The 27725-nt window shown below is 40.1% G+C and overlaps 1 protein-coding gene across 2 annotated transcripts in view; it reads right to left on the bottom strand.

Moving 5' to 3' along the window:
- Positions 1–26060, bottom strand: part of LOC122773878 (long-chain-fatty-acid--CoA ligase 3-like) — a 32148-nt gene extending 6088 nt beyond the window's left edge. The window contains exons 1-8 of one of the 2 annotated variants that reach the window (XM_044032853.1): positions 26042–26060; positions 18579–19021; positions 15380–15557; positions 7933–8042; positions 6843–6981; positions 4642–4792; positions 3201–3324; positions 1440–1511 (exon numbers count right to left, since the gene is read on the bottom strand). In XM_044032853.1, the coding sequence (XP_043888788.1) occupies positions 1440–1511; positions 3201–3324; positions 4642–4792; positions 6843–6981; positions 7933–8042; positions 15380–15557; positions 18579–18953 (1149 nt within the window). In that variant the 5' untranslated portion in view covers positions 18954–19021; positions 26042–26060. Of the gene's footprint in view, positions 1–1439; positions 1512–3200; positions 3325–4641; positions 4793–6842; positions 6982–7932; positions 8043–15379; positions 15558–18578; positions 19022–25722; positions 25821–26041 lie in introns of those variants that run through there. The other variant, XM_044032852.1, reaches the window with a different exon arrangement.
- Positions 26061–27725: the final 1665 nt, after the last annotated feature.

The following is a 27725-nucleotide window of genomic DNA, read 5'->3' as shown; positions in this document are numbered from 1 at the left end:
AGGGTGTAAATAGACACAAGTGAAGGCAACGCAGACGTATGAAGAGCACTTCATCATCCGAGCCACAGTTCTCGGTTTAATTAGGGGAAAGGGCACAAGGCAGCTGGTCCCTGTGTGTGTGTGTGTGTGTGTTTGAGAGGGAGAGAACGCATGTGAAGCTCAAACAGTGAGAGAGGAAGTCCACACAGGACTCGTGCACCGGCCAGTGGTCATATCACAGCAAACAATGTGTGTGTGTGTGTGTGTGTGTGTGTGTGTGTCGTGGGGAGAACCACATGGGGCTTTCTCACGTTCTGTTTACAGCTGTGAATGGTTCCAGACGCTGGGGCCTTACGACCTTTACACTACGACCACAGGGACATGAGGGGATGAGAGGATGAGGAGATGAGGGGATGAGAGAGGGACAGAAGACAGCAGCGAGGGTGTATTGTCTCAAACTGTCGCATGTGTTCACTCCAGCTAACACGTGCAGTACAGTTTTACTGTGTTGACCCGTTGCTCACAGTTTTGTATGTTCAAAATTTCAAAGTCAGGAATTCCCGAGGTGTGTTTACACAGATTAAAACATTCAAAGCTGGAATATATACACTATTGAGGTTTGTGCAGAAAGCCCATCATGATGGAACACACTGTATAAGGCATAAAGGAACACAAATAACACAAATATTACAAATGAAACAATTAAAGAAATGCACACTATGGAAAAAATAATACACTAAATAAGGAACTTGTATGAATTTTTTGAATCAAGATGTGAAAGAATGTGTAGGTGATGGTGTGAGGGAGCACGGTGACTTTGTATACGTGAGCATCGCATTAAAAAACAGCTGAACATTGTTTTCGGGTAAGAAATAAACTATTATTACTACTATGATCAACTCATATATGAAACGAATGAAGGGTTGCTCTCTTGTTGTTGGAGAGGGTTGATTCATTTTGTTCTCTTTTTTGTTGTTTCTTATTAATTAGTGTGAAAAAGGAATAAAAAACAACTGAGTTGTTGCATGAGCTCCTGACAAATCACCTGAAACGACTTCAAAGAACCAGCTCTGTAGTGCTGTGAAGCAATCCGTGTTTCTTGCAACACCTGAGGCTTTGCAAGACCTCCTGATTCTGAGGATTCCAGGTCAGCCCAGGTCAGCCCAGGATTCCAGGTCAGTGGAGACAGCCCCCAGTCTCCCCACAACAAGCCATTTCAAAATCACAGTGACTCTGAAGCTGTTAAACTAGGGTCAAAATCCTGCATAATTCTTCTTTAATCAAGCAGAAATAAGTTTTTAATTTCTGGGTGTAAATGAATGAAGAGCTGACTTCTGAACTCTGCTTCCAAACAGGGTGAGACTAACACAGATTTAAGAAAGAGTAACTCAGTGAGAAATACCATGAATGTCTAAGGCATCTTAGAAATGACAGTGTGGTGTGATGACGTGCAGACATACCGGGACCGCTGCCATCAGAGTGGGTTGCAGGACGCTGGTGTCTCCTTTGCTTCCTTTCTTGATCTTTGATGACTTTGGGTGAGAGAAAAAAAAAGGCGGTGCTGAGTTCACAAGCCAGACCTGAACTGAAGATGAAATAATGATACTTGATTTTATGAGCGTATAAAACTGTTGGATTTCATTATCCCAGAATGTGCCCTTTATATTTATAACAGGAAGTGGGTCAGCTTTATGGAGGCGGCGACTTTGGACCAGCAAACTAAACATCTTTACATATGTTCTCCAACACACTTGGGAGGGAGGGGTGAGGGATATTGAGCTGCAACATGCAGTAAAATGAATGTAACCAATAAATGTTGTTAAATGTTACGCATCGTACCATTAAAACATGGTTTCATTTGCTGGTATTTACCAATAAGACAAGCAGCCGTTTCAGAGTGGCTATCACTGTTCACAGTCAAAAGAATCTTGATCTTCTGTTATATTTACATTTCATTACTAATCTAGTCTAATTAGCATGAGGCTCCTCCCCATTTCTGTCTCTACCACATGACGTGCAGTAAGAGCACGGGGGTGGAGTTAGCGTCAGAGGGGGGCGGGGGTATGAACCATGCTGTGGCCGTTTCTCAATATCCATACTTGTGCGTACTTGTGCGTACTTGTGCGTACTCCCGTACTTGTGAAAACGTCATCAGCCTCAGTCCAAGTGCTGTTCCAATTCTCAAGTAAGCGAACAGCGAGGACGGTTCTCAAACCCGGAAGTGTTCTCGCTCCGCCCATGTTTACCAAGTATGCATCAGAGGTGACTTAAGCGTACTTGGGATGGCCATGTATCCCAGAATACATTTCGGCGGAGCATAGCAGCAGATAATAGAAATATAAATCTGAAATAAATATTTTTCTGTGTCCCGGAACAAAGTTTTAACATCATTTGAGGCGGGAAATTAGTCATTTAGAATTCAAATATGTGGTTTATGTATGAACATATGACGTATTTATAGTTTGGCAGCAACGTTTGTCGGAGGTGATAAGCTCCGCCTCTGTGGGCGCTCGGCGCTCACCGTGCCCGGCACAGAGCAGCGTTACCTCGGCCTGTCCTGATGAAATGATCCGCTGGCTGTCATTAGATGCTCGGTGTGATCAATAGATTTGTTGTTGACGTGTTATTTTGATTTTAATGGAAACGTTTTGACCTGACGGTTTGAAAGTTTGTATATTATTTTTATTTTTTTTATTTTAACTTTGAATGTTAGATTTATATTAGTCGCACGGTCATTGTATCTGTATTTAAATATAATATGTAAATATTAGATATGTAGGGTAGTATATATTTGTACACGTCATATATATATATACATATATATATACTACTCTACAATGCTGTAATATATCTATTTTCCACATTGTATTATTTGTATTGTATATTTTAATAGAAATAAATTAATAAATGAAGTTAAATATTTAGAATGTAAAAATAATAACGACATATATGCATTTATTAAAAGTATTTCATATGTTCATTTATCAACACCGTAGGTGGCGCTAATGAGGCTGCAGCACTTGGCGCCAGCCACCATTCAAACAGCAGAACAATACATACATACTTGCATACTTGAGTATTGAGAAACAACCACATACTTGTGTACTCCCGTACTTGGCAAGTATATACTCCCAGCGTACTTCTCAAGTATATACTTCCCAAGTAAGCAAGTACATACTTGCTAACTTGAGTATTGAGAAACGGCCTGTGTTGAACTTTACCTGGTCAGAGAGAGTCTGAGGTGAGGAATAACCGATCCTACAGCCATGAGCAACAGATACCAGCTCTGCACTGAGCTCCAGCACATGAGCAAGAGGCAGGTAGGCAATGTAGGTGTCCTCCACACTGCAAAACAAACAGATCAGAAAATCAGAAAGTCTGTTGTGTCATTTTAGTTTCTATACAAACTTTCACGAGCTCGGGAATTCAAATATATGAGAGCTATTTTTAGAAGATAAATGCATCTGAGGGATTTCCTTCAAAAGTCACATTCATTTGAAGATGTTTGAAATTCAGGTCATAAAGACGAGGAGGTTTACACAACTGTGTTACAGCCTGTTCCTGGTGTAAACATCCACAGCCGCTCTGGCCTCCATCTTTCTCATCCTGTGTCCCAAACTCCCATCACTCCATTTCTTTTTATCTCCACTCTCTTCTGCATTTCCTCTCCCCCGTTATATTCCCGGGTGAGTTGTTTTTTTTCCTCCTTCAATGTTTTATGTAAATATTTGTGTTGCATAAAACCAGCTCATGCCTGTGCTTGTGCAGAGTTGAAATGGAAGCGCAGACCAGGACGCTTTGAATTTTGTCCTTTAACAAAGTCTTATCACACAATCACAGCAGCATGCATCCATCCAGTGACAGCAGAGATGAGTCACAGGGGAGAAATGGAAACAGCAGATAAGAGCATGTTAATGTCTTTACTGCACTGATATAATGTCATAAAAGCAGCTCGTCTCTTCTAAAGCTACACTGAGGAGACTCAATGTAAAACTGTATTTAAGGCCTTTATGAGGCAAGCTTGTGACCTGTGTCACACTTGTGTTTTTGAACCTTAGAGGGAAGTAAAATCACATTAACGTGTGCTTTTATATTCAAAGTGAAGCACTAAGTGTGGTGAACTTTAATTAAACTAGTTTTTAAAAAAGTGGAAGCAAATCTTCTACCAAATAACTTAAGCTCAACACAGAAATGAGACTGGACTGAAACACAACGTCAGGGTTTGTGATGGCGCTCACGATCAGCGGTGCTGTCGCTGAATAAACCAGACTCCTCTGTGAAATATTGAGATTTTAGACATTTCCCTGGTTGTTGTTGGAGATTAACCCACGTTTCTAGGATTGTTAATTCTTCTTAACTGATCCACAGAGTACCACGTACCACATACTATCGCTAATGGAAACGCAAAACAAGCGCACCGAGGCGAGGCAAGTCGAGTGGAAACACGGCATTAGACTGGCCCCCAAAGTGCTCCTTAAATGGTTAAAGATGTGTATCTTGTCCTTTCCTCCTACTGCTGTTGAAAAGTATCCAAGTCACTTTTATTCTGAGTAAAGGATCAATCAGCACATGTTTTACTTTTACAACATTCTTGGCTCATAAATTTTAATCGTATTGATGTAAAATTCCATCAAGGTAACAGATGATCTTTGTGTTCCCTACCCCAGATTAGGCACCCGCTCAGCCATCCCTGTGATGCCAGCGATCAGGTTGCTGTGGGAGATCATGACGCCCTTGGGTGCTCCCATAGATCCGCTGGTGTACATGATAACTGCGATGTCTGACGGCAGCGGCTGCACACGCTCACATGCTGCTGTAATATCAACAGACATATCAACATTTTTTAACATATATATATATATATATACACATATATACATACATACATATATATATATATATATATACATATATATACACATATACACCTTTTACTTAAACAATCAAAGTCTCTTTATTCTTTTTCATTCACTCCATCACATTATTTGATCTAATCTGGATTCATTAGAAAATTACACAGATAACTGCATGTTTGTCATCTGTCAGTTTAGAGCAGTATTTCCACACACTTTCTATATGAAACCCAGTTTTGTAACATGACAAACTGTTAATCACAATATCAATCGTGAGCAGAAAAATGTGTGCATGATTTAGTTACTAATTTACAACCATATCTGTAACAACTAGTATCATATTGTATTGTGTCGTGATAATTATTAGTATCATATTGTGTTGTGTAGTGATAATTATTAGTATCATATTGTGTTGTGTCGTGATATTATTAGTATCATATTGTATTGTGTAGTGATAATTATTAGTATCATATTGTGTTGTGTCATTGATATTATTAGTATCATATTTGTTATTAATGAAGTAAGTAATTATTAGTATCATATTGTAAGTAATATTAAGTGATAATTATTAGTATCATATTGTGTTATTAATGGAAGTGATATTATTAGTATCATGCATATTTGTGTTGTGTAGTGATAATTATTAGTATCATATTGTATTGTATCATGATAATTATTGTATCATATTAATGTTATTGTAGTGATAATTATTAGTATCATATTGTATTGTATCGTGATAATTATTAGTATCATATTGTATTGTATCGTGATAATTATTAGTATCATATTGTATTGTGTCGTGATAATTATTAGTATCATATTGTGTTGTGTAGTGATAATTATTAGTATCATATTGTATTGTGTCGTGATAATTATTAGTATCATATTGTATTGTGTCGTGATAATTATTACTATCATATTGTATTGTATCGTGATAATTATTAGTATAATATTGTATTGTATCGTGGGGTAGTCTTTGGGAGAGGCTAACTGGTTAGCATTTTACTGGCCCTGAAGATGGCAGATGTGGATCGCAGTTACAACCCCAGGGTCATGCCTTCCTTTTCCTTGAGTGTGTGTCTGCATGTGAGTGTGTGTGTGAGTGTCTAGGTGAATCCTGGGAGCTGATTGGTCCTGAGGTTCCAGTATAAAAGGCTTGATCATCACTCCACAGATGCAGTGATTCACACCCAGGCTGCCAACACACATGTTCAGCTTCTTTTCACCAAACCTTTAAAATGGTTTGTTTAATGTGTTGCTGGTGGTTTCTTGGAGTTGGGAAGAGGAAGTCTTCTCACTCTCGTTGCAATCAGGTTTCCTCTTGGCCTGGTCATAACGATGCTGTACTTTACAATGACAATGGATCACGTCGTGACTCATGACACTGACGTTTGTGTCCGGGTTGGCAGTCACGTAACTTACAAGTTTCCCCTTAACTGCAGATCGGTAAGCTGTCAATCATCATTGTGTCATTAATGCTGATTCATTTCAATATCTTGTTTATTTGACATGCTTTTATTGTGACGTGTAAGCGTTCTCTGGGGTACAGTATTGTGATTATTGTAATCAGATGTAATAAATCCGTCATGTTTGGTGATTTATTTTTGCTCAATCTCTGTGGAATTAAGGACCGGCACTGGCACTGTTCATTTTCCAGAAACTTTGTCAGCCGACATGAGTCACTAAACATGTCATGTGAAATCACTTTTTTTAAGTCGTAAATACGGTTGATATAAAATCCCTTAATAGGGATGATACACAGGTAAAGGGGAAAGCAGTTGTTGGTTTGATTCTGTTGCAGCAGTGAACTTTTTCACTGTTTCACAGAGTTTAACATGCTCCCAAAAAGCGGTGTGATTTATTTTCACATGGATCTGATCTGACGATGCCTGAATCCTGCTTACATCAGTCTTATCTGATTTGTGCCACATGGGAGGAAAATAATTGGAGTTATTAGAATTGGGTCACTTGCATCACTTACATGTATTTTAGCAGTTTTTGCAAGCTTACCATTGTCAGGCCTGGCCCCCAGCTCCTGAACTGCAGCCATGTTATGGATGATGATGCCACGTGGATAGCCACCCGCAGTGGTCGGTGCGTTATCCACTACAATGATATGCTGCAGACTTGGAACTTCCATTAGGATGTCCTGACACACACACACACACACACACACACATATGCATGAGCACAGACACGAGGAGCATAAAAACATAAACGTGTCACAGTATGCATTCATACATCAGGACAAGATGAAAACCAGGGAACCAGAATCTTCACTAGTGTGTGAGTATGAGAAGAGATGTGTGTTCACTTTCTCTTCCTTTTATAAAAGCAAGAGATACAATGTCACAGCAACCTTTGTCCTAACAGACAATAAAACATTATAACATTAATTTGCCAGTTCCAGTATCATATTTATTCATATTTCCTGTGAGGGACCTGAAAATGCAGCCGACCAACATTCAGTCCTTGTGCCACAAGTGAGAACCCCTGATTAATCATGATCTAATCTAAGATTCTACTTTTTCACAAAATGTTAACAAATGTTTTCTGTTTCATTTTTTAATAAAAATTTTCAACGTTTTGGAGACATTTCAAGAGTTTAACATTTCTTTTTGCACTTATTGAAATAATATTGTGAATTTTGAGTCACATTAATTTTGATAAAATGCCACCAATGGATTCCTCCGCCCCGTGTCGCCCATGTGATCATAGCTCCACCCCCAAAATGCTGGAAATCATGTTTTCTGTTGTGTTTGTATGCTGCGTCCTATTTATATTGGAAGTCAGTACCAGCCAATAACAACGTGGTCCATGGTCATTTGTGTCTATGGTTACAATGAAACAGTATTATGTGTAGTGTACAATGATGTCTTCCTGTGTAGGCACCTTTGTTAGTTTTGTAAAACAACTGAACTATGCTATGCACGCACAGAAGCACATAATGAACAGATTTCACCAAACAACCCCAACTGAAGTATTTCACAATACAATATATACAGTACTTAGTGATATTCGTCCCTCTTCTGGTCAGCTATGAATGATTAGCTATTAAATCATCACCAGCCTGGATCTTCAGTAATCAGTGTGTTCTAACCTTGAGTCTGGTTTCCAGGAGCTCTCTGCTGGTGATGATGTGGGTGACCTGAGTCTCATTCAACCCAAGAGTGATGGCTGGACCTCCCAGTGTGGAGTATAGAGTCACCACTGCAACACACACACACACACACAGAGTAATGTATAGGAGGCACTGCATGTCTCTAAAGGCAGCCCTCAGAAACATGTGATTATTTATGATTCTTATCAAGGTTCAATTGTGATAAAACAGCAGTAGCGTAGTCACAAGCAAAACACTGTTTCTCTCATGAATCAGTCTCTGGACTTGTGGGTCAGATACGGCTTGTTTGTGTCAGGGTTCCCACACCTCGGTTGATTCAAGGACCTTACAAGGACATTCCAGGTGGGAGACAGTTACCCAAATATTAACGTCACTTCTTTCTTGCACAAAATTCAAGTACTTTCAATGACCCATGTCTATTTAAGGTCATTTTCAAAAAACCTTTAAATAAAAATGTACATACTTTCAAGGATTTCAAGGACCCGTGGTGTGTGTGTGTGTGTGTGTGTGATGATCAGGCCACATGCTGCTCATGTGTGCTCTACACAGTTAGCTGCAGCCTCACTAGCCCTCCTGCAGTGTCAGTATCTGCAGTGGAGACGCCTTAAAATACCAAGGAAGTGGAAGGAATGCTATTGCTCTCTCAACTAATGATTATTTTTCGATAATCAATTCATTTCTTGATTATATTCTTCACTTGTTTGATCCATAAAAATGTTGATCGATGTTTACCAAACATGGGAATAATGATGTTTCTCAAAAGTCTTGTTTTGTCCATAAACCTGATTACTCAGTTTTAATGATTTCTTTGTTATATGGAGTTAGAATCCATAAAAAAAACTTGCTTTAATTATTGGAAAAACACTCAAACTGTTTAATTGATTATCAAGATAGATTTAGTCATACATTTAGTAATTGAACAATAATCGCTGCAGCACTACTCTCAAACACGTTGCTGGTGGATATTTCAGGTTATGGACGTATGTGCAGGAACACAGTGACCTGCAGTAAACATGTAATGTGAAAGGTCGCTGTTGAACATACGATATATTCACTTTATATATACACACGTTAAATCTGTGTGAAGACAGTCAGTGTACGTGCACATTTCTGCTTTAGCCCCTCCCACAATTATCACATCCATCAGGAGTCCCCGCAGGCCTGAGCCAATGAGAAACAAGCCCTCAGTGGCTCATAAGCACTCTATTGGGGATATAAACACCACTGATGTAGTAGTGTGTGTGTGTGTGTGTGTGTGTGTGTGTGTGTGATGGAGTGCTTGTACAGTATGTGCTCCACTGAAAAGCATTAGCAGTTGCAGCTGTCATGAGCATGCGTTGCTGTACGCTGCACCCCTGTATTAACTCTTGTATTTTGTGAGTGCTTATATGAGATACTGACACAGACTCAGCCAACTCCTGTAAACCATAGTGTGCAACTTTCAAATATAAATAAATGTCTGGTATCAGCTTCACACGTCTCTCACTGTAAAGCTGTGTTTAGAGCTTGTGTCACAAAATGGACTTCTTTTATTTCAAATGTTCAGAGGTTATAATGTCTAGTCTGTTATGTTTGTTGTGTGTGTAGCAGTGGAGCTCACAAAATAGTATCTGTGCTCAGGTTTCACACACACAGAGGTGTGCTTCCTCCTTTTGGCCACAAAGTGGAGTATCTGCTCAGGTGAGCACTGCTTTTTTGTTTTTGATTGACAGGTAAGTGGCAGGCTCGACTTTTTGTATTATAATATAATATTATATGTATATATACACACATGTGTATATATATATATATATATATATATACATATATATATTATACATTTTATATTATAATATCAAATTATAATATATATATTATACATTTTATATTATAATGTCAAATTATAATATAAAAATTATAATATCAAATTATAATATATATATATTATAATTTTTTGTCAGCGTGAGAAATCCAATGTGTGGCGGGAGTGCGTGACTTGAGAGTCCTGGTACTGAGGCCCCCTGTCGCTCCTGTCCTGGCCCACTAGCAGGTTGCAGGTAGTGTTTAAAAGCCGATATAGTGACAGCGGGCACGGCCAGTCTCATGTACGTTCACGGGAAACCACCGGAGCTAATCGGAGACCAATAGTTAGGTTAGAGGCGGGGCTTCTAGCAGGGACTGACTGTTAACCCTTTGTGTACCATAACCATTGCCTAAACACGGAGGACAGCGGGTGTATCGACAGGGACTACACAGCAGAGACGTGTCCCTACACAATCCCACGCCCCTGCCTCATACAACCTCTTCACAATAATAATATTATTGAATTAAATAGAAAGTATGTGATCACATTCTACAAAGGAGATGATTTGCATGACTTGGGCAAACCATGGTCTTTACTGTGTTGTCACAGCAGCCTCCACACTTGGCACAGGAGGATTTTGGAACCTGGTTGTAGTGATTTGCTGCTATCAGAGCATAAGGTCCAACAGTGATGAAGGATAGTGAGGTCTGGCTCTCAGTATTCCAGCTCATTCCTGTTGTCAGCTGGCGCCAGAGCTCTGAGTCCCTGTGAATGACCAGGGGAAATATGAGGAGTGAAACTAATGATGAATTAATACAATCTATGTACAGGAAATAAATATTTGCTGACGCTATCATGCTGACCTTTACTTCAGTGTGAATGATGGATAAAATCTGAAGGGGGTGGGATTATAGAGACAGGAAACAACCTTTCCTAAATCTTTATCACAATGTCAACCATTATTTTTCACAGGATGCTGCGATTCCACAGACCACTGTCCTCACATGCATGGCAACAACTGCCTTTTAGTTTGTTAACTTCTGGTGTAAATGTTGATGCTTATAAATGTAAAACAGTGAAGCATGCCAACAGAGCAGAGACTGCACTGACTGTCAAACTAACAGCAGCCTGAACACCTTTTGGAACAGAGTTTGTGAGCCAGACCTTCTCGTCCAACGTCAGTGTCTGACCTCATAAATGCTCCATATTAATGTCCTGTATATGCATTTGAATACATCATTAAAGTCCCTGTTGGTGTAAGGGTCAGGCGTCCCAATACTTTTGTCCATATAGTGCAGAGGTCACTAACAGGCAGACCGCAGTCCGAGTTCGGACCCAGACGCCGTCCTATATGGACCTGGACTGACAGTCAATAAATGATTTAAGTATTTTAAATTTTGAGCGGCGCATCTTCTCTAGACTTTACGGTACTGGTTTAGCGAGTCAGGAAATCCACTGACCAATTGCATTCGAGTTAAGTCATCCCACGTGATGCCATTAAAGCCAATCAAATGTCTGTATTCCGTGAACATTGCGACCCTGAATACAGACAGATGAAGGGTGCGAAGTGAGTGACAGACGAGTTTTTGTTTTGTTTTTTCGGCCTTAATACTCCTTCGTAAATACGTGGCTTTTGCTATGTGAAGCAAATACTTGCCTTCTTTTTTCTGTGTGTGTGTGTGTGTGCAGGGTTCTAGCTAGCACATTTTAATTGTATTTAATTTGACAGAGGAAAAGAAAAATGGGTGAAAGTGGAAGACAAGGAGAGAAAGGTGAAACAGAGGGAACATCAGAGGAGAGACGGAGAGCGAGTAGTTTATGGGACAGGGCTTAATGACATCTCCTTCTTGCGTCACAGAGCTTTAATACTTCCTGCTCTGCTACTGTGTGTGTGTGTGTGTGTGAGAGAGTGTGTGTGAACGAGGGACGTGACACTTCCAGTTGTGAGATTAATTTCCAGCTTTGAACACACACACACACATTCATTCTAACACAGAAAAGTGAAAGCGTCCAGGCTCCAGCCAGAGACTTTCAGCCTGGCATGATTCACTGAGTGGGACCTTTAAAGGCTCCCAAGAGCCAAACCTCCTCGGTCCCTCAGAGGACCATGAAAACCATTTGGTTTATTTTAAAAAAGCGGAGCAAACTGGAATGACTATGTTTGTACGTGATGGTTTTTGCTGTGTAACTGCTGCTGCTTATTTAACTCACATATTGTGACATGATATAGAGTTATTATACAACATACACACACAGCACATGTTTGAGTTCACTGGGGGCCTCTGGCTGACTCCTCCAAGCCTCTGTCAACATCACATGCTCACGTAGACTCTCTCACTCCTCTCGTGACGCCATCACCCCTCACCTCTCTCCCTCTCTCCCTCTCTTTCCTCCCCTCTATCACTCTTTCAGCCTGTAGCTCTGCGACTCTCCCACTGTTTGTGCTTGTTTTACTGGCTTGTCCTTGCAGCATATATTCTAATGACAGTTTAATGAAGCTTAAACCATAGCACACAAAGGGAAAAAGGTCCTTTCAAAGTTAATGAAGATTTAACAAACTCAAAGCATGAAGTCACGATAATAAACATTTTACACATCAGTCAGGTGCAGGAGCAGGCGCTGCACTGTATCCGTGCTCAGGGAGCAATGTGGGTGGGGTGCCATGCTCAGGGGTACTCCAGCCCTTGACCTGCTCTGGGATTTGAACCAATGACCCTTCAGTTATAAGCCCAAATTCCCCTCCAATTGTCCATGGGGTGACCAAAGAGTACTTAGTTGCTGCACAAGCTAAAGAAAGAGGTCAGATTTCTATGGAATTGTGGTCGGATGAGTTACTGACACATATTCAAGTGCTGTCTGGGCTGTGTGCGCCCCCTGCTGGCCACCTGCCCCAGGATCTAGCATTAGACAGGCATTGAAAACATGGCTGCCAGCAGGAACCTGGGGTCTGCCTGACTTACTCTCAAAAATTTTAATTATTCTGTATAATCGTTTATATTTCGACAACTTTTATGTGTTTAAATGTGGAATTATGAGGTGATTTTTCAGAGCCTGATAAAAATGACTCAGAATCTCAATCTTCTGCCCCCAAAGTGACAGAAGACCCAGATTCTAACATCTGGTGTGAGTGGTTTGCAACTGTCGACGTGGACCCAGGTTTCACAGCCTGTTACTTGCAGGGACATACAAGGCAAAACAAAAGGCTCTCCTTATAAACGTAAGCCAGGTTATAGCACCGCACTTTCAAGATATCATAGATTAAAAAAGCATAGATTAAATTAGGTGACCCTTTTGTTGAGTCACTGAGAGCAAGCATCCATTTCTCAAACTAGTTCCCGATGCAGGGGGCCAGGTCAGGAGGGGGCTTCCACAGCTCTGGCAGTACCTCATACAAAAAATATGAACTAGAATTTTAACATTACAAACTTTTTTTAAATATCCTATTCAATAATAAAATGTTGCTGCTTGTTTTTAATGTCGTACTTTTAAGTACAACGGTACGAGAACAAGATACATCCCAGTGACTTGGTCCATCACAAGGAAATGAAACCGATATAGAAAGGAGTGATTAAGGAAAAATGGGACACTTGCATAACAGCGAGGCAGAAGGGACAAATTGACCTTCTGCTGTCTCAGCTGTCTCAGGACGCACACACACACGGGTTTCTGCAGCTGTTCTTCTGAGGACACTGCATTGACTTCCATTCATTTGCACACCCTAAACAAAGCATAATCCCTAACCTTAACTATAACCAGTTAATGTCTAACCCTAATAATAATAATAACCACTACTCCAATCAGGCCTAAATGCAACCTCAGGACAGAGGTTCCGCCTCATTAGGACCAGGTTTTGGTCTCTATGAGGACTACTGGTCCTGACAAGGTCAGTGTATATGACAGAAAATATCCTCAAGAGGTGACAAATACAAGTACACACACATACGTCTATAAATCAGCCATATTCATACACATTTGGACGGTGGGGAAAAACTAAAGTATATAAACTGAACTAAAGTGAAAGTATGGGTAAACATCGATGTGAACAGTAGAATCCTTGTCTGCACAGACTCCCACCATTTTGTAAATTAAACGTTTCATGCATTAAATGTAAACTAGGAACAAAGAAATCCTTCAACTGTATCCTTTAGAATTTTAAAAATTCATACAACATTGGCATAACGCCTTGAGTGAAAAAAATAATTATATCCGTCATAAACAAGTGGAAAACTTAACTTTACTGTAATTATTTAAGAATTGTTCATCGTTACATGGCGAAAGAACCCAGTGGTAAAACGTTCCCAAAGCATGCTCTCAAGAGAAGTTTAAACCAAAATCTGAATACTGATTGATGTAAGTGGGCGTGGCCTATCACTCTTTGCTGCCTCTGACCACACCTCAATACATTTTCAGCAGACATCATGAATTGTCTGCTTCCTGTTTCCTTCAAATGTGACAGATTTGATTCATGTTGAATGAGCTGCTTCTGTCTGTTTGGCACCAATGCCCCTGCACAAGAGCTACACCACAAACAAACTGACTAAATAAATTATATATTTTGTGCACAACTACTGAAATGTACATGCACTAAAGTCTATGCTATCTTATATGATATGTTCACTGCTTCATTTTTACTGTAAGACATCCTTTTCTGACTGGAAACTGCTCACTCCCCCACACCAAAGTCCATAGAGAAAATCAGCATCTTTAGTTTGCACGGACACAGGAGCTGCTGGTCTGAAGCTGCCTTGTTTGGCACATTTGTGTCACTGAGGTAAAAAAGGATTCTTCTGAAAGAAGTATCAAAAAACAACATTTCAAACGCTCCAATGGAGGCAGCAGCGGATCAACGATTGCTGTGAACCAGTAAGTAAAATTGCTCATTTTGTCTATGAACTTTGGTAATGGGAAGTGAGCAGATTACAAAGCCAACTTTCTTTCTTTCTAAAGAAGTAAACATATTTCTAATTCCAACTGTCATCATGTCCTCCTTCACAACACCCATGTACCTTCTCTGAGGTCTTCCTCTTTAGCTCCTGCACGGCAGCTCCATCTTCAACATCTGTTGTCCAATATAATCACTGTCCCTCCTCTGCACACGACCAAACCATCTCAATCTAATGAGCAACTATTTTCTGCACATGCCAAAAAGAATTCAATGAAAAATAACAGCTATAATCTATACAATTCAAAGATTAGAGTTGGATTATTCATCTGTTATGTTGTATCTAGTAAAGATACCCGACACTGTCACGCTCAAAGATAAAAGATTCTTTTGATAAGTGCCAGAAAAGCCCAGTGGGGATAATTGTCAATGAAATATACTGTATGGAAAGACATGGTACCACATCACTGGTACCATCATCATGGTACAGTTTGGTATGGTACACTACAGTACAGTATAGTTTGGAATGACTGTACCATTTTACTTTGGTAGTTAACACAAGGGAAGGGTGCAAACGAACGGAATGTCAGGGGCGGGGTTTAACTAACTTTACTTTCATTCTAAGGCTTGAGCTCAACAAATGTATGACATATACATACGTCACCTCATGTTTGTATTTTAAATAAAAAAAAGTTCTTCTTTTCTAAAATAGCACTGGTCACTTTCAGCGTGTCATATACTCACAGATGCCGTGTACTTACATGGGAAGTTGTACATGAAGCAGGCCTGGGCAGCTATCAGCCACTCAGCTCGAGTCTCACAGAAAACAGCAACTTTGCTTTTGGGTCGCAGGCCCAGCGATGCCAAGCCACTGCCCAGCCTGGACGCCGCTGTGTGGACCTCCTTGTAAGAGCACCAGGTGTACTCACCGAGAATCACCTGCAGGAGTGGTCACACACACACACACACACACGGTTGTATTACAAAGGTACAGCAGAAGAGAACACAACACACTTTGTATTTAACCACATGAGCACAACACAGTGTATTAGACACATGTGAAGTTTGAGTATGAGAAGCGCGGAGGAAATAAACATAGATTTTACTATAGTACAGCTACAGAAAGGCAAAAATAAATGACTTCAAAGATTTATACATGTTTCTTTTAGTGAACGCTTCCTACATAAGAACATAAATGTGGCACTAAATAAGAACTACGGATTAGGGATGTCGTGATCCGATATTAATATCGGATATTTGTCCGATATCAGCCAAAAAACGCACATCGGATTATATTGGACTGCCTCTAAAATCCCCAATACAATAGTCCATTCCACTCCAGCAGCGCCAGTTCAGTGATCACGTGGGCTCTGCGTGTTGGATGCATGTAGATCACATGATCCCAGCAACAGCGTGTGTGTGTGTGTGTGTGTGTGTGCTACTGCTAATTCAGAGGTTACATGTTTCTTTAACCTCTGAAATCAGAGGCTATGAAGCCGCACAGCGAGCTCGAGCTAGCCGTTAGCACCACGCTAGCTCATCTTGCGGCGAGCTGCTAAAACAACATTATTTCATAAACCAGCGCCACCTGTCGAATTTCAGCTTCCGTTTGTTAATTATACCCAAAAAGGCAGCCACGCCAAGAGCTTTGTGTGTTTTAAATGTGTCCTGAAGCTCCACACACAGAGATTAATACATCTGCGGGGCCGGCCCTCGGGCTCCGAGGTTACCTGCGGCACGAGTCACTCACCCTGTGTTGGTTGGGCTAATCCAAAACAGTAAAAACAAGGGGGGTGTTCTCTGAAGACACGCCGTTACCTGTGAAACACGGCTGCTCTGAAAACACCCCCATTAGCACTTGGTACTTTCCTCCCGATGAAATGAATCATAGACTGTATTAAACAAACAGGGAAAATCCAATATTCTTATGTTGAAGTTTAAAATGGATGTAACCATTGGTTAATAATAAAAGTAGTCTCATACTACTGTTGCTGACTATTGTTCTCTGTTTAAGTAATATCACTTGATCAAGCCTATTCTAACATTCCACACTACAAAATAAGTCATTAAAGTATGTATGATTTGAGCTGGTATCGTATCGGATATTGGTATCAGCCAATACTCAAGGCTGCAATATCGGTGTCAGAGACTTTCGTTGGGAGTGACCAGGATTGAGGGACAGCTCAGGTTGAACAGTTGGAGAGTCAAGGTTGAGATGGTTTTGTTCACATGCAGAGGAGGGACAGTGATTATATTGGATAAAGGATGTTGAAGATGGAGCTGGCTGACAGGAGGAAAAGAGGAAGACCGCAGAGAAGGTTCATGGATGTTATGAAAGAGGACATGAGGACAGTTGGTGCAAAGGAAGAGAGCACAAGGGAGAGGACAAGATGGAGGTGAAATGATCTACTGTGGTGACGCCTAAAGAGAGAAGCCAAAAGAAGACAGGAGTTTGTGGAAGATCACAAGAGCAACATTCTGACCTGTTAATATATTGAATTTGCATTAAAACGACTTAAACTTTATCATCCACTGTAGCACAATGCTTTCCTGTCCAGCCTGTTGCATGCTCTAGTTTCTGAAGATAGGTTATATTAATGGGAAAGAAAAATGAGACCCTCAGAACTACACATGGAAATGCAAAGAGGCAGAATCATAAGTATGATCCACGCCTAAGGCATGAATAATCTTACGGGAAGGAGCAGGAAATAGTCCTCTTCCACAGCTCTCAACAACCCAGACCAGAAACAGAAGAGAACAGGTGATGATTGTGTCTGTGCTGTGGTGCTGTAAACTACGACCATATTCTCCTTAGCGGTCGTGTCAAAGTCAATGAAAGACCAACTTTATTTAACATAGTGTTCACTTTGTGGGAGTCATCATGTCTGCATCACATGACCCCTGGTTCATACACTGACGCTTTAAATAAAAGCACAGACACAGAGCTCATTTCACACCGATTGGTGAGGCTATACTGACCCCTAGTGGCAATCAAGGAGTAGTGCAAACACGGACACAGTAAAGCTGCACAGTAATGATGACTGTACAATTCTGCATGGACAGCTGATGTTTGTTCTCTCTTGCAGAAATCAGTGTTTCAACAGCAGGGCTTAAAGGATTAGAGGGACCAGGCTGTTGAGATTAGTGCTGTGATCTCGGGATATCGCGTCAAAGTTGCCCAACTAATGTTTTACGATGACGTTTCAAACAGTCAACTTGTTAGCATTAAACAGCCTGCAAGTCTTCTTTTACAGTTTCATCATTAAACTTCGGGCTGTGACATGGGGAAAATAATAATTATAACAATCAATAATATCTGTATATTTTTAGTCTGAATCCCGATATGAGATATAAAGTGGAAATAAAGCTGGTTGTTTCCCTGGACTCATGAAAAGTTTTCTTTTGAGATGTTTGTGCTTCTCAAAGGAGAGCGACTATACACTCTAAAATGAAATGTCCATCATCTGTATTCCATGATCTTAAAATTAACTTTCATTTCAGATAATACCTTGTTTATTTGAAGACCCAGCTCTTCCAAGAGTCCAAGCACCCTCATTCAAGCACACTTCGAAACACCTCAACTGTCTCTTAAATGGATTAAGTGACATTCTGAATCCTGTTTATTTCTTTGCTGTAACTATGTGATATCTATTATGGCTGCAAATAATGATTATATTCCTAATCGAATAATCTGTCAAATATGTTCTTGATTAATATTATTATTATTATTATTGTTGTTATTATATTAATATTCATCAGTGCTTCCCAAACCTCAAACATCTTGTTTTGTCTACAAACAAAAATGATTCAGTTTGAATGATTTTCTTCAGATCAAAGAGACCAGAAAATATTAATATATAAGACAAACACAATTCATTGATTATGAAAAGAATTGACAATTACTTTAGATTGATGGTATATATATCTATACGAACACATTCTCCGCGTTTCTTTTCTCACCTTCTTAAACATCTTCCCGTTGTCCTGACACTCGTCCTCCTCACTGATCACCTCCCTTGTCCCGAGACAGTCTCTGTGTGAGAATCTCGTGGCAGCGTGTTCAAACATCTTGTCCAGGGTGTCCACTCCCGGGTACAGAGACGCCACCAGCACCTTGGCGGCGCTCACGGCTCTGTAAGGACCCTCTGGACGTCCCAGCACAGATCGGGCCTTCACTCTTCTGGCTCGTTCCTCCTCTGACCCGTAGATCTCTCCGGTAGGCACCGACAGCCAGCTGACGAGACAGTCGGGCAGAAAGGTGATGAAGGTGTAGATCCACACCATGAGGTGGAAGAGCAGCAGCAGCAGGGGGTTCAGGTCCTCCTTCAGCTTCATCTCCTTCTGCTCTTGTAGTCAGTCCCAATCTTCTTCCTTCCTGCTTTTGGACTCGTACAGGTTTGGCCCTGGAAATTAACGTTAAGTTAAACAGACATTAAAATTCTAGTTACTAGTTACTAGTTACAGAATGAGATTATGCTCATATTATACATTTATATACATATTAATATCTTATGCAGAAGTCATTCAGAAAGCAAAACTGTATCAAGAACTGCTCGCACAAAAAGAGGAACATAGATGAGAAATGGTGGCACATATGGGTGGACACCAGTGTGACTGACAGCTGGTATTGTCCAATAAGAGCCTGGTTGCAGGTGACAAAAATGTCAGCATGGGGCCAGACAAATTGCAAATCTGGAGAAAGGCTTCAAAACTGAGAGTTAAGATTGTAATGGGTGACGTCACAACTGTTACACAGACACACAAACACTAACTAGCTGTTTCTAGGATCTCTGGGGGCCCTCGGTGGTATCCTGATATTGCATTGTTCTCTATAGTTTAAAAATGGCCTGGTGTCATTGCTCTGGAGCTGTATCAGTTGTCCGTTGGGGCCCGCCTCTCAAATCAGGGCAACTCAAAGCTTCACCAGTAGGTGCTGCTGCAGTAAGTGCAGAGTCAGGGAGCTGTCCAAAGTCCTGAACAGAGATACGTTCTGACATGGTTTCTTAGAGATTTCCCATGAACACTATTCTCCATATCCACACTCATGTCAACCAATACCATCAACACTATTTTTTCAATGACATTAAAATATAGTTATGTTTGGCAAAAGCCCTAGCCGGCCGCCTCGACCCCTGCCTACTGAACATCATCTCAAAAGGCCAGACTGGCTTTATAAGTGGCAGACAGCTATCCTCAAATATACGTCGTCTGCTCAACATAATACTGTATCTCGTGGATTAAATAGTTATACACTGCCCCAACTGCTAATGTAAGGACTTGCTTCTGCTCCCTGCAGCTTGTTTTTGAGCTTTAGATCGTTTCACGGCAGAGAAACATCAGAAAGAATCCTTTTGTGTACTTGAGTCACTGCTCTGCTTCAGTGTTCAGTGACATATAAACAAATGTCTCTTACCCTCAAATCATTGTTAATAGATGCTGATTCAGCATCTGTCAGCTACACATGACTCTCTGTGTGTTTCTCAGCCTTTTTATGTCATGACTGTGCAGGTGAGGCAAAAGAAGCCCACGGTACAAGTGAAGTGAGACTGAAAACAACAACAAGCACCAGAGGAAGTTTCACAAGTGATTCTACAGCCAAAAATAAACCTGGACGTTCAATCGGACCTGACAGACATATTTTAATCATAGTCATGATGCGAGTGCTCCGCCAACTGCTATCAAGCACTCCCTGACTATAAGGCTGCATGTGTCAATCACAGCTGTTGCTGTTCCTCCAAGAAGCAGCTCCAATTAAGTTTACTGGGTGCACTCTGGACCAGTCAAATAAAACATAATTTACCAAAATATCATAGGAACAAAAGTCAGAAGAGAGCATCCCTTCTCCCTCTTCTCTCTCTGAGTGAGAATGGACAGTTACACCACAGGGTCATAAAGACAGAAATCAACAGGGGGCAACAGAAGTTCCACATTGGAGTTTTAAATAACTGTATTTTCATTGACTTATTATTTGTCTTATGTGCACAATTACTCTTTATTACCAATATGCCTTGAACATGAGGTAACGTCTATTGCTCCTGTTTACACCTGTAAAATGTCTTTTTTTAATGCTAATGATTTGTTTTTTGCTCCTCACGAGTGGATTATATAGGATTTAGAGGATTGAAAACTGTGACATGTGACTGAATCTATATGTTTCACAGTGTTAAACACTCAGAGACTGTAAACGTCTGCAAAGGCCACACAATTTTCATATATGGATCACCACCAAAATGTAATCATTTCTTTCTTGAGCCATAACCTACAGTGAATCCCTCGAAAAATGAGCTTTGCTTCTTAATTTATTGAACAAGGCAATCAGAGATGCCAGAAGCTTGTTGCGTGAATGCGCCCTCTGTTGGTCAGAGGGAGGACGGACACACACACACACACACACACAGAGCCACCAAAAACAATTCGTAAATAGGTCCTCGCTCCACTGTGAGTGCTCGGGCCCTAATTAATAATGCAAATACAGACAAAACATGAGGAAAAGCAAAACCTAATAATAAATGAAGAGATAAGTGTGCCAACCCGGAATATATACAAAAATGAATTAGCCTATAATGCTATTATGATATAGTTGTATGTTGGGTATGATTCATGAGCTGACGAACACACACTGTTCCCGCCTTCCCTCCCAAATAAACTCATCATTGAATGTCCACTTGATACTCATAAATAAATCAAGGCTTTTAGACGACAGTGCTCGTCAGGACTACCATCTGTTCCCTGTGGGACGTGAACTCCTTTCTCTCTGGTATCTCGTTACCGTCTTCATCTCAAAGCACTGCGGTTTACCAGAACTAACACTAACGTAGGTGTACCAGATCATTTGTCTCATTGTAAGATATCATCCAGTGTTTTGTTCGCTTCACTAAATCACACAAAATGATTCTTTCCTTGCAGAAAGTCCACGTTAAGCACTGAGTTCAACCAGAGTAAACTAACTATTAGACACAAGCTCTCAAAACAGCCTTGCTTGAAAATAAAAACACATTTTAGCCACTGCAATAAAAAGCTCATCCAACAAAATCCACACCTGATTAAGTCTCCAATACACTGAGAATGTGTTTACAGTTAGAGATCCTTCTCAAGTGGAAAATTAAGTTAATATCGTTATATGGAAAACTTACTCCCTCACACCAAAGTTCATCACAGCACACATGCTGATCCACTGATGCCTATATCAGTACGGTCAAATGTCATTTCCTTCATTCAGATTTACTGAAGTGACACAAACTTATCAAACAAGGCAGCAGTAAACCAACAGTTTCCATAACCCCACAAGCTAAAAATGCACATTTTCTCTATGGACGTTGGTACAAGAGAGTGAGCTGATCAAAGAATTTCAGCTTCTGGTGGGAAACGATTGTCTAATAGTGAGATAAAGCAGTGGACATCATCTTCAAATACTGTAGACTTCAACACGTAAAGATTTATATACAGTGGCTAATATCCTTTTTTGAAGCACAGAGAAAAGCCACAGAGTTACAATGAGTTTGTCATTACCTTGTTGAATAATAAACTAATAATTCCAGCATCATCATAATGGTGTGACAAAGGGGTGGGAGTGTCAGGTTACACAGGTGAAACACTGTAACTTGTGACGGAGTACCTGCTGAAAGTTGTAGTAAAAGCATTTATGCATGAATGTCGACACACATCCATCTATAACCATGAGCATGCATCTGTGTGAGTAGAACATGGCATAATCTATATGGTGAGCAATAGATTAAAATCATACAACCTGATTAACAAGAGAAAATTCCTGCCTCAAAAAGGTCAAATTCAAATTTTCCTCACAGCAGCTTACATTTAAGCCAAGTCTAATCGTGTTACTTAAACAGCAAGAAACCGTAAATAGAAGCTTAATATGTGGCTTTATGCAACGGACAAGCATTTGGCTGCCGGCCCCCACTCAGTGGATTAAACCGAGTCATAATATGGCATGGTCTACGTAGCAGTGGGGTGAGCGGGCATGTGTGTGTGTGTAAGTGTGTGTGTCATTGCTTCCTTGCGAGGTGTGTGAATGGGTTCTTTTGTGTGCTGAAATCAGCCTAAGCAGGCAGGCTGAAGTCTTGCAGAAGCTTCAACACGGCCATTGTGGCGAAACGAGGCACCAACGCACCACTTTGTCCCACGGGTCAGACTCTGTGTGTGCGTCATGTACATCTTGTATATCTTTGTAAGGACCAAAAAACATCGAAACCACAGGAAGTGAGGACATTTTGTGAAAGTGAGGACATTTTGGCTGTCACCAAAATGTCTGGTAATGGGTTAAGACTTGGTTTTAGGGTCAGAATTAAGTTGAGTAAGTGTAAGCAAATTCTCTAGCTAACTTTAAGTTAGGAGGTTACATTCTTCTGTGTGTCCATCATGGTACCGTTTGGTTTGGGACAGTTTGGTACGGTTCAGAATGGTAAAGCCCTGAGTCAGGCTGTTTGCTCAGTTTGTGGCCATTTGTCTCAACAAGACGTCAACCTTTGCTCTGGCCTTGACTTCTGCGGGATATTTACACCAATCACAAGGAAGTGACGTTCAATCACCTGACTGTTGTGGGTGGAGCTAGACCTAACATACCATGTCACAAATAACACAAATAACAGTCGGGGCTGTTTATGTTGGTACAATTCCTAATGGAAATGTCACACTGAACCAAACTGTTCCGCTCGTTGGAAACACGTCTTTAGTTTCGCACTAGACGCCCGTTGTTCCTCAACTCTCGTTGAAGGGAGATGATTAATGCAGAAACTATGCTCGACTCAAGGAGGCCTCCACGGAAAACAGAACCGGCCACTGCAGACCTCAAACACTGGTGGAGCAGAGACCGTATCATTGTCGAGACTGTCTGTGGCATCCAGGTTATAATGAAATATGTTAAGGTCATAGACTCTGGGGGGATGTGTGGCTGCTCATGTCTGATGTTGCTTCTGTTCTCCTCAGTAACAAGATGTCTTCAATAAATTCTTCAAACTGAACTGAACTGACAGCAGAGACTTCTTCACCAAAGAAGTTTCCAAAGCCTTGTTGACAGGGAACTTTTCAAAAAGGTTTAGGTCATGGTTAGGTTAACAGGTTGGGTTAGGTATTTAGTTGTGATGGTTAAGGTTAAGGTTAAGGTTAAGGTAAGTGTCCAGGGAATGCATTATGTCTGAGAGTGTCCTCACTTAGAATGCTATCCAAGAATGTGTGTGTGGATGAGGTGTATATGGTGTGTTTGTACATGTGGGTAGGGCACGTGAGTGCAGAACAACTTTATACACATAAGGTGTGTTTGCCCATTTCAACTAATGACAAAATCAAAGGTTGCAAAACAACTGGAGAGTTTAAAGTGTGATTTCACTGAGAGTGAAAGCACAAAACAATAGTTGGGATTATTATATGGCTCAGTCTGCAGCTTGTCTCTGTGTGCGGTGACATATACTTCTTTCTCACATAGGGATTGGATGACACAAGAATTGAACGCACATCATAATATAAAAGCTCTCGCAAAAAGTTGATTGGTGAGTAAGATGTGGCACTAACAGATGAGCAGGAGTCTTTTGTAAAGAGGCTAAAACCTGTTTTTCCATGTGTCCCCGTTGACGGTCTGTGATGTGCCTGAGAGTGAACGTTTAAATGCGTAAAGCTGGTTCTGGCCACCAGAGGGCAGACCTCTGCCCTATCCATGCCCAAATGGAACAAAAAGTAAACAATCTTTTTCTTTGTTGTTTTGAAAATCTTTTCCATACACATGGCATTTTCTCTACTGAACACTTCTTTCGCTATTACGGCCCCTCGACCAGACTAGACATTGGTCCCCAGGTCATTCGAGTTTGACACAACAGGTATATGTACAATATTTGATTACTCAACAAGTTGAATTACAATCTTTAAAAGTTCACTTCCTTGTGAAACTGTTCTAATGACGGTGAATAAATGAGAGTGTTAAGAAAACAATGTGAAATACAAGGGCTAAATGAATACGTGAATAGCACACAGTGAAAATGTCAGTTATTAATAAGTGTTTGAGCCTTGCATGTTCAAACCGCAGCCCAGCGCTCACTGATTTCAAATAAGAAAATTATACTAGATACTAAATAAGACATAATTATACGAGATACTAAATAAGACACAAATATACTAGATACTAAATAAGACACAAATATACTAGATACTAAATAAGACACAAATATACTAGATAATAAATAGGACACAAATATACTAGATACTAAATAAGACACAAATATACTAGATACTAAATACATAATTTATATCGAAAGATACTAAATAAGACACAATTAAATGATACTCAAAGACAATAAATATACTAGATACTCAAATACATATAATTATACGAGATACTGAAATAAGACACAAATATACTAGATACTAAATAAGACACAAATATACTGATACTAAATAAGACACAAATATACTAGATAATAAATAAATAGGACACAACATACTAGATACCAAAATAAGACACAATTATAATGGTGATAATTAAATAAGACATAATTATACGAGATAATTAAATAAGACACAATTATACTCAGATACCAAATACACTACCAAGCAAATATACTTGATTACTTGGGGCCTGTAAGACACAATTATACTCAGATACCAAAATAAGACACAAATATACTATATACTAAATAAGACACAATTATACTATATACTAAATAAGACACAATTATACTAGATACTAAATAAGACACAATTATACTAGATACTAAATAAGACACAAATATACTAGATACTAAATAAGACACAATTATACTAGATACTAAATAAGACACAATTATACTAGATACTAAATAAGACACAAATATACTAGATACTAAATAAGACACAATTATACTAGATACTAAATAAGACACAATTATACTAGATACTATATCCGGTTCGACATTTCAAAATTGCGTGTTGTAGCACTCTTGATTAATATACAGTACGATTCACGTAGGACTGAAAACTAAACTAAACAAAACAAAACACTTTGTATGGTCATTTTAAAACACGATAGTTAACTATTTAACTACAGGAAGCAGAAAAGTAAACGGTCACTTTAAACAGCGTCTGCAAACATTTAGAACTAGCATGAGTGACTTAGACTTACCGGTGAGTGCTCCGGTCCCGGAAGTCTGTCAGTGAGCAGCAGGTTACACTATCTGATGCTGTGATTTCTCTCTGTCTCTCTCTCTCTGTCTCTCTCTGTCTCTCGCTGAGTGCTCAAAATTGCGTGTTGTAGCACTCTTGATTAATATACAGTACGATTCACGTAGGACTGAAAACTAAACTAAACAAAACAAAACACTTTGTATGGTCATTTTAAAACACGATAGTTAACTATTTAACTACAGGAAGCAGAAAAGTAAACGGTCACTTTAAACAGCGTCTGCAAACATTTAGAACTAGCATGAGTGACTTAGACTTACCGGTGAGTGCTCCGGTCCCGGAAGTCTGTCAGTGAGCAGCAGGTTACACTATCTGATGCTGTGATTTCTCTCTGTCTCTCTCTCTCTGTCTCTCTCTGTCTCTCGCTGTCTCTCTCTCTCTCTCTCTCTCTCTCTCACTCTCTCCCTCTCTCTCTCTCTCCGTGTGTGTGTGTGTGTCACTACAGATTCTATGAGGAATTGTCCATCAGCTCTCAATTTACGTCTGAGCCAGGAAGCGAATTTTTTGTGTTCATTCCCTGTATTATGATTGGACTTGTGGAAGTGGCGCGTGCAAGGGGCCGGCCCAAACAGAAGCAGGGCACGAGGTGACTGCTGCCTGGGTTATTAACGGTCAAAAGGAGGTGCCTGTCACGCACATGCCACCCCCACTCTCTGTCTCTCTCTCTCTCTCTGCACACAGACATTATTAGATTATTGGAATTATTTATTTTGCACACATACCAGTTAGTCTTTGACTTTGTCACTGATTGGTCCTTGGCTCCTCCTACATCCACCTGCACCACCATGGGCAGCACATGACTAAGTGGAGGGGAATTAGGCTTGTAACAGGAGGGTCACCGAGCAAGGTACCCGGTAAATGATAAGTGATAAGTGATTCCCTGGTTTGTGTGTGTAAAAAAGGATCAGGTGAGGTTCCAGCACAGGAGCAGGATGGACTGGACGTCCCAGGTCAAGATGGACAGACAAACAGGTGGTGACTAATCAACCGGTAGTTTAAATTAAAGCTAAAATAGTTCTTTCCCGAGGCATGGGCCTTTTTTTGTATTCCAGATGAAGGTGATATGACAGTGTCTGAATGTTTGAAAAATAAATCAGGGATGTATACAGTGACAAACTGAAAAGGGTTGCTAAATTTGGACAAAACATTAATCCAAATTGCTTTTATTCTGCATTTAATGTTCTGCTCAGAGCCACTGGTGGGGTGGTTTTTGTCCTTAGTGGGTTTAGGTTACAAAGTGATGATTCCCTGTTTCGTGGTTGTCATTCAATTATGATTATTATGTTTTTGTTAGAGTTCATAATAAGGCTTTGCCATATTATTATTATGTCCACAGATGTTAATGAAAACTGCAGATTTTACAGTCAATGTAATCCAGTGACATCCTTATCATATGTATATGTAACGACAAAAACAGATGGCCACACCCCCCTGAGCGATAACCGCCATGATAAACTAAACAATGTTCCCTGACAGGTTTTTCCACCAGTTTTTGACCTTTGGGCTTTTCTTTCACTTGTTTCAGATATTTTTATTTAAACTTAATTCTTTAAAGTGTGGACCATGGCCCACAATAAAAAATTACAATATTTTATTGTCCTCATCATTATTATGCTTGGCTGATGAGAAAAACTATAGAAAAACTTTCCATGACAACCATAGGACTACATAGGGCAAACCTTCAGGGAACGTTCGAGGAACCAGGAATTGTGGGTCACTGGTGGGTATTCAACGCACTATATACATTATATTGTTCATTACTTTGAACATATTTGAGTTACTGTGTAGAGGTGTGGGGAAACACGTACAAAAGTAATATTCAACCAGTACAATTCAGAAAACGCCCATCAGATTTATAAATAAGGCAGAATATAGAGACCTCACAAATGAACACACAAAAGCTCTAATATTGCGGATCTGGTTCAGTTTAAAACAGCACAAATA

The sequence above is a fragment of the Solea senegalensis genome, linkage group LG8 (genome assembly GCF_019176455.1).
Source record: "Solea senegalensis isolate Sse05_10M linkage group LG8, IFAPA_SoseM_1, whole genome shotgun sequence".
Classification (NCBI taxonomy): Eukaryota; Metazoa; Chordata; class Actinopteri; order Pleuronectiformes; family Soleidae; genus Solea; species Solea senegalensis.
The sequence above is the reverse complement of the archived record's forward strand: the minus strand, read 5'-3'. Positions and strand labels throughout refer to the sequence as shown.